Below are 12,315 nucleotides of genomic sequence, written 5' to 3' on the forward strand. Positions count from 1 at the left end.
TGGAGGGCGGCTGCCAATCTCCGAGAATCCCCCAGTCAGCCGGTGCCCTGGCGAGAGCCACTCAGATGTACGGTGTGTGCCCGGAGAGCAGCCCGAGACGATCTGGAGACGGTGCAGTAGCCCGCAGCCCCAGCCAGGGAGTCCCCGCCGCTTTCAATGGAGGAGAAGCCCGGCCAGCCCCAGCCTCAGCCCCCGCCGCAGTCCCAGCAGCCGCCCCAGCACAGCAGCAGCAGCAGCAGCAGCAGCAGCAGCAGCAGTAGCAGCAGCCACAGCCTCCTCCACCACCATCCGCACCACCACCACCCCCAGCAGCAGCCCCAGCAGCAGCCGCCGGCCCAGGCAGCCCCGGCGCCGCCGCCGCACCATCACCACCACCACCATTATTACTACTACAACCACAACCACCACCACCACCACCACCAGCACCACCAGCAGCCGCACCAGTACCTACAGCATGGGCCCGACGGTAGCAGCCCCAAGGCCCAGCCTAAGCCGCTGAGACATGAGCCCAAGCACGCCCTCCCGCCGCACCAGGAAGCGCCCAAGAAGAAAACAGGTCCGGGAGCGCGGGGGGTGCGGGGCCGGGCGGGGGCCCGGGGTCACGGGGCTCGGGGACACCCTCCCGCGCCGCGCCGTTCCTCCCGCCCCTGCTTCCGCCCGGCGGCCGGCGTGACCTTCCCGGGCCCCCGCCCCGCCGGGCCCGCTGCCCTTCCACGCGGGGCGGGCGCTGCCGGGCCGGGCCGAGCCGAGGCCTCCCCTCCCCCGCAGCCCCCGGCGCCGCCCGGCCCCGGCCCACCTGTGGACCCGGCGGGGCTGAGCGGGCGGGGGGGGGGTGCGACGGAGGCCGGGGCGCTGGGGCCGGAGTGCCCCTCTGCCCCCCGTCCTCGTCCTCGTCGCCCCGCCCGCCCTCTCCCCTCGCCGTCCGGGCCGGGGCCGGCGCGGCTGGAATGTTCTCCGCTCGTCGCGGGGCCGCTTCCTGTCCGCCATGTTGGAAGCCGATTCCTGTCACAGGCCCCGGGGCCCCGCGGGGGGGGGCCCCGCGAGCCCGGCGCGTGCCCCGCCCCCCCCTCCCCCAGCCCGGCCGCGGCCTGGCCCGGCCTGGGTCCCCCGCGGCGGCGGCGGCTCCCGCGGCCGAGGGGCGGGGGCGGTTGGGGGGTCGGGCCACGCGGGGAGCGGCGGCCGCGCGGCCTCCTGCCCTGCCCGGCCCGGCTCCGCCCGCGGCGTGTCCCGCGGCCTCCCCTTCCCCGGCGCCCGCTCGCCTGGGGCGGTGGTTGGCCGGGCCGGCGGGAGGGGGGAGGTAAGGGGGGCTGGCGGCCCGGGAGGGGCGGCGGCCGCGGGGGATCAGGCGCGCCACGCCACTCCGCGCTGCGAGTGTTCGCGCCGGGGAGCGGGCCTGCGCCGCCCGCCTCCCCCCTGCCGGCTGTCGGTGCTCGGGGCTAGGAGTCGGGAGATGGGGTGGGGGCGGGGGGACCCTCCTCTTCCTCCCCCTCCCTGCCCCCCCGGGCGGCCTGCGAGGGGAACTTGTGGGTCCCCAGTGTGTCGGCCGCGTGGGAGAGGAGGCCACGGCCCGAGGAGAGCGGTTTGGGGGCGTTCTTTTCTCCTGGCCGGAGCTGCTTCCTTAGGATGACTCGGGTAGCTTTCCGGATGCGGCATCCCAGGGTGGCTGATGGCCCTGGGGGGAGGGGAGGCAACTTTTCCAGGATGTTTGAACCCGAAGTCCAATTTGCCACCGCTCCGGCTGGGGCAGCTCTCCGCTGCTCGTGGGAAGCGCCCATGTGGGCTTGGGGGATTAAACGTGCTTGAATTTTGGCCTGGGGAGGGGGCAAACTGGGCGGGAATGCCTTGGTCTTCCTTTAAAGTACTTTTGGGGGCTTGTAATCCTGAAGGTCCGAGCCAGTAGAGCCGCTAGTAATGACCAAGTCGATGGTGCTTCTCATCCCTGGGAACAACGCATGAGAAATATCTAATTAAAACCACTTAGGGGAACTGTCGTTTTGGGTGGTGGCCCTGGGAGGTGGCGGTCCAGGGATCCGGCCCTTGCCAGCCACCCCTGCCTAGCGGCTGTGCCCTGACGCGCTACCAGTAAACGGGTGTCCCCGGGTGGCATTTCTGAGAGGCAAGCCAGAAGGAGCTGGCCGCTCATCGTTGGGAGCCCAAGAGGGGGCCGTTTCCGGGGGGATGTGCCCAGCACGCGGGAGCCCTTCTCGTCATGCTCTGCTGCCGAGCCTGGCGGGAGTGCTCGTGGTGAAACTTTGCAAGGTGGTGCTGGCACGTTGGCAAGGGCTGGGAGGAAGCTTGGCCCCCAAACCGGGAGGATAAGCAGTGCTTGTGCGGCCGGCCGGTAGGGGGCGCGAGAGCGAGCGCCTCGGAGGGAGACCTCGAGCTTGGGAAATAGCGTCTCCAAAAGCCACGGTCCTCCTCCAGAACCCAATGGAACTTAAGTCCGTTTTAAAATGGAGTTTTGTGTTTGAACACGGACTGTCCTTCAGAAGGGCCTGGCAGGGTTGTGTTATTGAGACTTAATGTTCGGCTGTTTGTACTCTTTTAGTTTATAACAAGGGTTTTTTTTAAAGTGTTTTTAAAAAGCTCAGTCTTTAGCATGCTGGGTATTAGGCATAAGAAAGATTGTGAATGAATTGTAAATAGTCATACAATTAGGCAGAATTGCTGGGCTTTTCAGAATGATAGTTTATTTTCGGTGCCTAATGGCCTTTCACAGACCGGTTCTTCTGTTTCATAAAGCAGTCACCTCAGAAATTAGAGACACTTTTACTTACCTTTGGGCCAATTTGATACGAAGCAAAAAGTGATGGATCAAGAGTCAGAGGGTTAAAATCCTGCTTCTACTCCTGGTTTGATCCTTTGCAAATCACTTCATCTCTTTAGGTCTCTTCCCAAGTAAAAGGGCCAGATCTCTCAAGTTGGACTAATTGCAACTCCCAGGCCCCTTCTAGCAGCTTTTAAGTCTTGTAGAGTCCATCCTAGGAGGAATCAAATGTTTTGGCCTTTGCCTAGCTTATCTTGCTTGGATTATGTATTTTACTTTGTCCCTTCATCATGATCTATTGATTACTTTTAATTGGTCTGAAAAAGACAAACCTTTGTCTCTAAGACTCTTTGGTAGTGAGCTCCCTAAAGTTTTTGTCCTTGGTTCAGAATTGCACAAGACTAGAGAAGTTACAGCTGTTGAACATCTGAGTGCTTCTGATTCGAAGACTTTCAAAGTTTGCATGCCAATTAAAAAAACAAAACAAAACAAATATTTGAAACATAGAAACAAAATTTCTCTTAAGCAACAAATCCTTTTTTATGAGCTGAGATAAAGTTTTTTTTTCTTAGAAAGCTGGACTCAGGAGGAGCCCTGTTTGCCTCTTTTGGAGTTTTGCAGAAGTAGGAATGTGACGATGGAAATAATTTATGAAGTTTTGAGTCCTCTTGTATGGATGTACAATTTGGCCATGAGTTCTTAGGATCCTCTATAGATGTGGAACTGGAAGGGTAGGCCTTTAGTTCAAGCCTCCACCCGTTCCCCATTTTACAGATAACCAGTATGATTTAAGTGGTTCACCCAAGGCCATTTTAGGGGAGTGAAGCCTTTTTAATGATTGTTTTTTGGAAGCTATTTTTAAAATATCTAATAACCTCAAAATTGATATTTAAGGATTGTTATTGATAGTTCTGTATCAGAAAAATTGGAGGATCACAAGTTTATACACATTTTCTGAAGGGCCTCCTTTTTCCTGCTATCCAGCACTATCTTGCCCTTCAGAGGTTGAGTGCAGTAAACCCCCATTGTGGAGGAGGTTTTTTCTTCCCAGGACCTTTTGTTTCTTGCCATTTCAGATGGTCCTAAATGTTTTTTAAACACTTCTTACCACAAAGTTTGGAGAATGGGTGATAGTTCCAAGTTCCATGTTCACTATTTGGTGATCTCAGGAGAAACCTAACCTCACTGTCAGTAACTTAGAAAAGTTAGTTATTCCTCTTCTAGCTAGCTATTGGAACCCTTTAATTAGATCTGAGTACCAACTTAGAGCAATTGTGTATAATAGAGCTTTCTTTTTAGTCTTCACAATGGACAGTTCCTGGTTTCACTACGTTGGGTATTTTAATTCTAGATATCTTGTCCTTGATAGAAGTTTGAGATTTTGCAGAATTGCTCAGTTTTGTTTTCATTATAGCCCAATTTCTTGAGTTGGAAGAATTCCATAAAGGCATTGAAGTATTTGAAAGAATAAAAGAGTTTATAAATGATAAATTATATTGAATTCTAAATTAGAGGTATCATTTCTCTACCCAATGAAAATTGCTGAATGGAGGAACCAGCTTCTTGGGGTACATTGAAAAATAGTCATTGATAGGTTTCTCTCTAATATTTATAATCACTAGATAGAATGCCATATTCTTCACTTTCTGGCTTATTTATGGCTAGGACCTGGTATAATTCACCAGGGCATATTTCTTTTTAATTAAAGAGAATCAAAGAATAAAAATGTAGGGTTGACATATAGATATTATTGCAATCCAAATAACTCTTGTTTTTCCTGTCTTCCTAGGCTATGGTGAACTAAATGGTAATGCTGGAGAAAGAGAAATATTAAAGAGCTTGGGCTCTGATGAAGTCACCAACCCCATTTCAAGGGTACTCAATGGCAACCAGCAAGCTATAGACACTAATTTAAATCCGAAGCAGACTGTGAAAGCCAGTACCTTTGGGAAGGCAGGAATTAAAACCAAGAATTTCCTTCAGAAAAACAGTATGGACAAAAAGAATGAGAAATCTTATGAAAGTAAGCCCAGAGACAACCAATCTATAGACAAGGCTGATGCAGTATCTATTCCAAATGGTGTTGTAACAAATAATTCTGGTTATATCACTAATGGCTACGTAGGCAGAGGGGCCGACAACGATGGCAGCGGCTCTGAGAGTGGCTACACCACTCCCAAGAAACGGAAGGCCCGACGCAACAGTGCCAAGGGCTGCGAGAACCTGAATTTAGTGCAAGATAAAATAATGCAGCCCGAGTCCAGCGCCCCCAACTTCAAGCAGGGACTTGATAGTTTCAAACCTGATTATAGTGAACAAAAGGGAAACCGAGGGGATGGCTCTAAGCCCATTTGGAAGTATGAAGCTGGGTCTGGAGGAGCTGGTCGTGGGAAGCCTGGCGTAGGGGACATGCAGCGGAAAAACTCTGATGCCAAGCCTGGGGGAAGCAGCAAGAAGTTTGATGATCGACCCAAAATCAAACATGCCACAGCTGTGGCCTCCAAAGAGGACTCGTGGACCCTATTTAAACCTCCCCCAGTTTTTCCAGTGGACAATAGCAGTGCTAAAATCGTTCCTAAAATAAGTTATGCAAGCAAAGTTAAAGAAAACCTCAACAAAACAGCTCAGAGCCCTTCAGTGTCTCCCTTGTCATTGTCATCATCTTCACCATCTGCTGGGGAAACTCAGGCCCAGACCTCAAGTCGACTGTCCCAAGTCCCCATGTCTGCTATGAAGTCAGTTACTTCTGCCAACTTTTCTAATGGTCCTGTTTTGGCAGGGACTGAGGGAAGTCTGTATTCTCCAGGGAATCAGCCACTGCTCACCACTGCTGCTAGTACTGTAACCCCCACCCCTTCTGGGACCGAGGCGATCCTCCAGGACATGAGCATAACTTCAGCAGCCGTTGAACAAATGAAGCCGAGCCTTTTTATCTACCCTTCAAATATGCAAACTGTCCTTTTGGGTGCAGCACAGGTGGATCTGCCCTCTCAGACAGATCAGCAAAACCTGGGAGATATCTTCCAGAATCAGTGGGGTTTATCATTTATAAACGAGCCTAGTGCTGGTCCTGAGACTGTTATTGGGAAATCAACAGATCACAAAGTGATGGAAGTGACATTTCAAGGGGAATATCCTGCCACTTTGGTTTCACAGGGTGCTGAAATAATTCCCTCAGGAACTGAACATCCTGTGTTTCCCAAGGCTTATGAGCTGGATAAGCGGACTAGTCCTCAAGTTCTGGGTGGCATTCTAAGGCCTGGGACTGCTGGTGAGGGTGGAGCCTTAACTTTGGAGCCTGGTCTCACAGGGGACTTGCACAAAGCAGACATGAGTAGTCAAGGTGCTCTAGTGTTTCTCTCAAAGGACTACGAGATAGAAAATCCTCTGGCCTCTCCTACGAACACTTTGTTAGCCTCCGCCAAAGAACAGAGGTACCAGAGAGGCCTAGAAAGGAAAGATAGCTGGGGTTCTTTTGGCCTGAGGGCTGCTGTTGTATATCACACTAAAGGTAACTCATTTGTTTTGTGAAATACCTTGCTCTTATTTGTGAATCTAGGATTTTCTGATTGTACTGTATGTGTAGCAATTAGAGAGTTGCCTTCTTAGATTCTTTGTGCCATGACATTTCTTTTTCTAAAACTAAGCAACACCTCTTTTGCAATAAGCAACTGACCTCATAAAGAGCATGCCGCCTGCTAGCGTGTGGGACCAAAAGTGTAGTGGGATAGGTAGCCCTTTACGTCAGCGTGTGTGAGATGCTTTGGTAGTGCCTTTTACAAATGCTCTGAATTCTGTTTTCTGGCAAGTCAAGGCATATGTAGAGAGAGCTGAAAGACTAACAGCATTTTTCCAGCCTTGCCTAGATGTTACTCAGTCATTTTTCAGTCGTGTCCAAGTGTTCGTGACCCCATTTGGGTTTTCTGTGCAAAGATATTAGAGTAGAGGTACTTCTCCAGCTCATTTTACGAATGAGGGAACTGAGTCAGAGTGAAGTGATTTGCCCAGGGTCACACAGCTGGAGCTAGTAACTGTCTGAGGCTGGATTTGAATTTAGGTTTTCCTGACTCCAGTCTCTGCGCCCTGTCCGCTGCGCCACCTCGCTGCGCCACCTTGCCGAACTGGCGGGCAAATGCCTTTCCCTGAATTTGTTTTTGATTTTGAGTTTTGGGAAAAACTCTACTTTTCTCCCCTCTCCTAAAATGTACAGATGTATTGATGTCTTGTATTATACACCCCTGAAATTTTCATCTGCCCTACTTAATTTAAAACACTTAGCTGATGACATCTTTTTGGACAATATTAGATAAAGAATTAAAAGGAAAAAGGGAGAGTAACCACTTCAATTGGTGGCAAGCTCTGTATTTTAAGAAGTTGTTTTCTGCTCTGCATAGCATCCATTTCTTTGAGTCAGTTTTGATGGTTATTACCTCTTGAATACGATTAGAAAATAGTTGATGTTTTGAGGTCTTAACCCCAAAGATGAATTGTCTCTTTTAACCAATTCCACATACGAATTTTTGTCAGTAACTGAAGACTTAGTGGTGTTGAAAACTGTCCAGACAGTTGTAGGGACTTGGAGAGAGGCTGGAGGTTAGGTCATGCTTTCTTTGCCTAAGGTGGTAGGCCAGTTTACTGCTGCACTTCAAAGCTTGGCCTCTTCCATGAGGAAAGCAGGCCTTGTCCTATGCCAGACAGGTAAAATCTATAGCTTGCAAGTCACCTGACTCGCTGCCTTAGAACTTTTGAGCGTTTTGGATGTGAAAACTGTGCACAGATGTCACGGGATATAGCGGCTTAATTGAAATACACTTCACAGCAGTAGTTATTGTGTGATTCTGGTGCATAACTGGCATTGTTTACCATAAGCATGTCCCAAACTGTTGGGAGTCCTGGGTTTCTTATCCATAACCCAGAAGAAGGTGAAAATCGTACCAGGTGCCCTTTCTCTGGCAGCAGCCTGTTAGAGAAGGGGTTGGGATGGAAGAGAGGGTAGAATTCTGGTGAAAGTTTAGAACCAGAACTGGCAGAATTAACTGCCCTTCTGTTCCTCCCCTGGGCTGTCGTGGAAGTAAGATGATAAGGACTAGGATGGGTGTATGGCTTAACCTGTTAGGAAGAAGAGGGTCCCCTTGATGCATTAATTTTTGTAACCTGTTTATAATTTGTTATTGCTGTGGCCACCCATGCATATTACTGATGCCAGGATGTAGTCCACTGCTGCAAAGGAGACTGGGCACCTTATCTGCCCCGTTCTGTGAACATTTGTAAGATATCCTTAGAGACCTTTAATTAAGGGATGCTCAGAGTGTTCTTCAGAAGGCAGCAACAGATGAATTAAAAGTGATGTAATATTGGTTGCAAGTATCAGGTTGAATAGGTTCTTGATTTTCTCTAAAGGCTTAGATTTTATTGACCACTTGGTCTGTGGTTTTGTTTTTGTTTTATTCTGGGGATAGATCTTCCACAAGGCAGGCTTGTGAGTTCCATACTGTTGTGGATTTATATAGGGCTGACGGAGGTGCAGAAATCTTCCTCAGAGCCTCCTTGACCTTTGGAGGGGGCCTAGGACAGTTTATCCAGAGGACCCTAAATGGAACAAGCTCACTGCGGAATGAAAAGGATTTTGATGTCTTCATGACTTTTAGGAAAATGTTCTAAGAAAGCTCTTCTGACATTTTAATAACTGTATCCTCTCGGTGTTGCTCTATGTTGGAAATGGCCAAAAGTCATTCTGAGTTGAGTCTGACAAATAAGAATGGTCATGGTGATAAGTTCTTGGTCAGTACAGAAAAGTAATTTGGCTTTTTTGTTTGTTTGACTCAGCTTGTAAATTAATGTAGCATCCAGCCTTGCACGCATGTGTACGTATTCCAACAGCTTAAGAGTAGTATTGTTATTTTGTGATTAATCACTTCTACTGCCTGCCTGCTATCAGCAGGTTGTAAATCAGCACAGTGTTTGGCCTCTTTCTTCCCTGACCCTCTTTCACATCCTCTGCCCTCTCCCTAGCTTCTCTTTCTGTGTCTCCTGCCCTTAACCACAACCGCACCCCAGGCCTCACTGTCCAGGCCCGTCAGCCTCCTCTGCGTTTCTGTGGTGTGCAGCTCAAGGCTGTGCTCCTCGTCCTAGTCCTGTGGCTCTCAGTTATCACCTTTCTCTCAGGGGGAGCCGTTAGCCCTTCCCTTCAGGAGCTTAGGTAAAGTCCTTGGGGCTGGGTGACACTGCCAGGTGGTGGGAGCTTGGTGTCCCAGAGATCGTTCCAGGTGTGTTTCTGAATTCCTTTTGATGCTGACAGGTTGATTCCTGGCGCCTCGTGGCTCGCTGGAGTTAGACTGTTTTTGGTCTTGCCTCAGAAGTGGCCGTGAGTTCCATTCAGAGCTTGCCCCGAGGCTTTGAGATCTGCCCCTGGAGTGTTGGTGCTGGCTGAGTCCAGCGTCTCACGGCTTCTTCAGCTTGTCAGGTGGTCGCGGTCGCTCGCATGATATGGAGGAGAGCTCTGGTTAGATGTGTTTTGCCATTGTCCTTGAAGTAGACTCTCCTTGCAGGTTTCTGTGAGTGCTCTTTGCAGGTTGCCCCGACCACAGAGGAGAGAGAGGGGAAGAAGGGGAGCTGTCATTCATCGAGTCAAGTGGGCAGAGCAGTTCTTGTTGAGGCAGCCAAGGTTAAGTGACTTGCCCAGGGTCACACAGCTACAAAGTGTCAGGAGTCTTGAGGTCTGATTTGAGTCCCCCTGACTCCAAGGCCAGAAGTCCATCCACTGCACCACCTAGCTGCCCCGGGGAGAGTAATTTTTTTTCTTTTTTAAGTGTTATTTTTTAAAAAATTTAAAAACTAATTTATTTTGAATTATCAACAATCACTTCCATAAGCTTTTGAGTTTTAAATTTTTCTCCCCCTCCCTCCCCAAAATGATGTGCAGTCTGATATAGGCTATATGTGTACGTTACTATTAAACATTTTCACATTAGTGACCTTGTAAGTAAGAATTAGAACCAATAGGAGGAACCCGGATGGAGTGATTCTTACCTTACCTCCGAAGGTATGCTGTGGGCAGAACTGCAGGTGAAGGCAGCAACGTCTCATCTCCTAAAGTGCAGGCTTTCCACTGAGTTACAGTGAGCTGGTCCCAGTGGACTTTGAGGCGGACCAGACGTTTTATTTCCATTGTGGGGAGCGTGTGGGATGTAGAACAGTCTCTATCGTTATGAAACATTAACAGACTGGAAAAAAAAGAGTACGCAGTGTAGCTTAAAGACTGCAGTAAGCCTTGTGCTGTTTTGTCTAGCAAGTTGTAGAATAGAAAAATGCTGGAAATTGATATTGATAAAGGGTGGAAGTGTCCCGATACACGTCAGTGTCCAGAGTGTCTTGTCACTTTCTTCGGTTGCTCCGTGGAGTGTTGATTTGTCCTTTTCCAACTGTCTCCTTTCACCCGTTCACTGGAAGTGCAGAAGGCACTGTCAGCTCCTGGAGGCAGAGATGGGACCACTGAGCAGTCTTGTAGAGGAGGCAGGGGAGTCGCTACCCTGGTCTTCTTGACTCTTGCACGCTTGGTGTGGAAAATAGAAGGAATATTTCTTTTTTCATCCATTTTTGTGCTTTCAGGCCAGGCCCTGAAGCCTGAGAATTAACGATATTGTGTTAGGCATTTCATGGTTGTTGAGTGAACTAAAGAAACAAATCATTAGATTGTTTTTGTGCGCCTTGTTTTGTCCTCAGAAGAAGCCATTAATCACATTTATTTATCTTTTTTTTTTTGAATTTCTACCAAGCTGGGGCAATGCCATCTTTTGGTATTAATGTTGAAAATCAGCTTCTTGTTTTTGACATGACCCTTGTTACACATTTGTAGCTCTGTCTTGGGGAGAATTGAGACTTGTATCTTGAGTCAGTGCTTTTGCTTGGCCCTCTTGTGCTATTGATTCTCCCTTCTTTGGGGCTTGTGGGTAGTAAATGGGAAGGTCTGCTGGTGAGAGTTCTGTTAGGTCTGAATAGATCCCAAAGCATTTGTCTTCACTGTATGCAAATTGGTTTAATTAAGTTGTTATGCGAGTTACTGGCATGAATGTATTTTGACCTTTTTTCACAAGTTGACAACATATTTGTCAAGTATCATTGCTCAGTGTGTGTTGTAAGTGAATTCCAGGTTTACTTGCCCCCCTGTAAACAAGCACTGGTATTTTTCTTTTAACCATTAAATAATGATCTGAATGTTATTTACTTTTTTGTTGATAACTGAAAGTCAACTTTAGGAATAGAATGCTACTGAAGTATGTAAAACTGCCTCCAAACTAAATTACTACTAACTGCAGTAGTTCATGAATTTTCTGTCTGGTTTTGTAGTTTTTCTGTCTATTCCCACAGACAAGCTTTTTTCACTTCTTGCTGCTGTCACGGACTCCTATAATTTGTCAGGCAAGTTTGTTACTGGCCGTCGTTTGAGGACTAGGAAACCTGATGGCTATTAAAAGAACAGTTAGAATTGCTTAAAATAAACATAATAGATTTCTTAACTACACTGTTGAGGTTATTGGATAAACAGGCTCTTAACATGTAGCTAAGGCAGCTTCCCTGAAACTTTGTTGGGAGTACTATATTGCATATTAGTTTGATTAATCTAAACTGAAAATTTTAGCAGCTACTCTCCGGCAAACTGCTTTTCTGCCATATCTAGATTATGTCCACACTATGGTCCTGATCCTGTGGTCACAAGAATCTTGGATTCTTGAAAGTTGACTCTACCACTTCTTACAGGGAGATTAGAATGTGAAAGATCTGCTGGTGCAGGTAGCAGAGGTCCCCCTAATTCGACAGCTGTTTATCAGGTGCCTGCTGTCTCTTATGTAAGGCATTCTTAGAGATTTGGAAGCTCAGCCCTCAAAGAGCTCATTTTCTACATTTGTACTTTTCTTTCAGAAATTTCCCTGGAAGAAGAACTTAGTTACAGTAGGACGTCTTTTATTATTATTATTGTTATTGTTATTATTATTGGGGGAGGAGGGCAATCATGGAATCACGGTGTGTGATTCTGAATAACATTTCAAAGTAGTGAGTCTGGATTAATGAGAACTAATTTAAAGTATGAATCCTTGAGGGAGTGCAAGCAGCCCAGAAATTAAAGGGGCCGATGGGAGGGAGTGTCCTTCCTTCCCATTGCTGCTGTGTAGGTGTTGGTGGTCCTTTTAAACCCTGGAAAGGCCATTTCGGCATGACCATGCTTGGTGTAGTTGCTCGAGGAAGCTGGTATTACAGAGAAAACCCATTTAGCCACTGACTTTATTTCCCTTAATAGAACATAAGGAGAAGGGGAGGGCTGCCACCTTCCAAGCCAAACGAAAACATCCCCTGTTTCTTTTTGGGGAGTAATAGTTTTCTCTAGTAATAAAGACTAATCGAGTGAAATAGTTAACTTTCTGTTGCAAGCATTCAAGCAGAATTGGTGTGTGATGACCATTTTTTCACATGATTAAGTAGGATAAGGTTTTTAGAAGTGGTATTGAATGACTTAATGAGTGCACATCTATAGATTAATAGTGAAATTGCAG

The 12,315-nt window shown here is 48.0% G+C and overlaps 1 protein-coding gene across 1 annotated transcript in view; it reads left to right on the forward strand.

Annotated features, from left to right (window-relative positions):
- Nucleotides 1-39: 39 nt before the first annotated feature.
- The window catches only part of NUFIP2 (nuclear FMR1 interacting protein 2), a 28,309-nt gene continuing 16,033 nt past the window's right edge, over nt 40-12,315 (forward strand). Inside the window, exons 1-2 of the mRNA XM_020963197.2 lie at nt 40-556; nt 4,557-6,278. Of these exons, the coding sequence (XP_020818856.1) occupies nt 157-556; nt 4,557-6,278 (2,122 nt within the window). The 5' untranslated portion in view covers nt 40-156. The remainder of the gene's footprint in view (nt 557-4,556; nt 6,279-12,315) is intronic.

The sequence above is a fragment of the Phascolarctos cinereus genome, unplaced genomic scaffold (genome assembly GCF_003287225.1).
Source record: "Phascolarctos cinereus isolate Bilbo 61053 unplaced genomic scaffold, phaCin_HiC Scaffold_5;HRSCAF=322, whole genome shotgun sequence".
NCBI classification, from domain to species: domain Eukaryota; kingdom Metazoa; phylum Chordata; class Mammalia; order Diprotodontia; family Phascolarctidae; genus Phascolarctos; species Phascolarctos cinereus.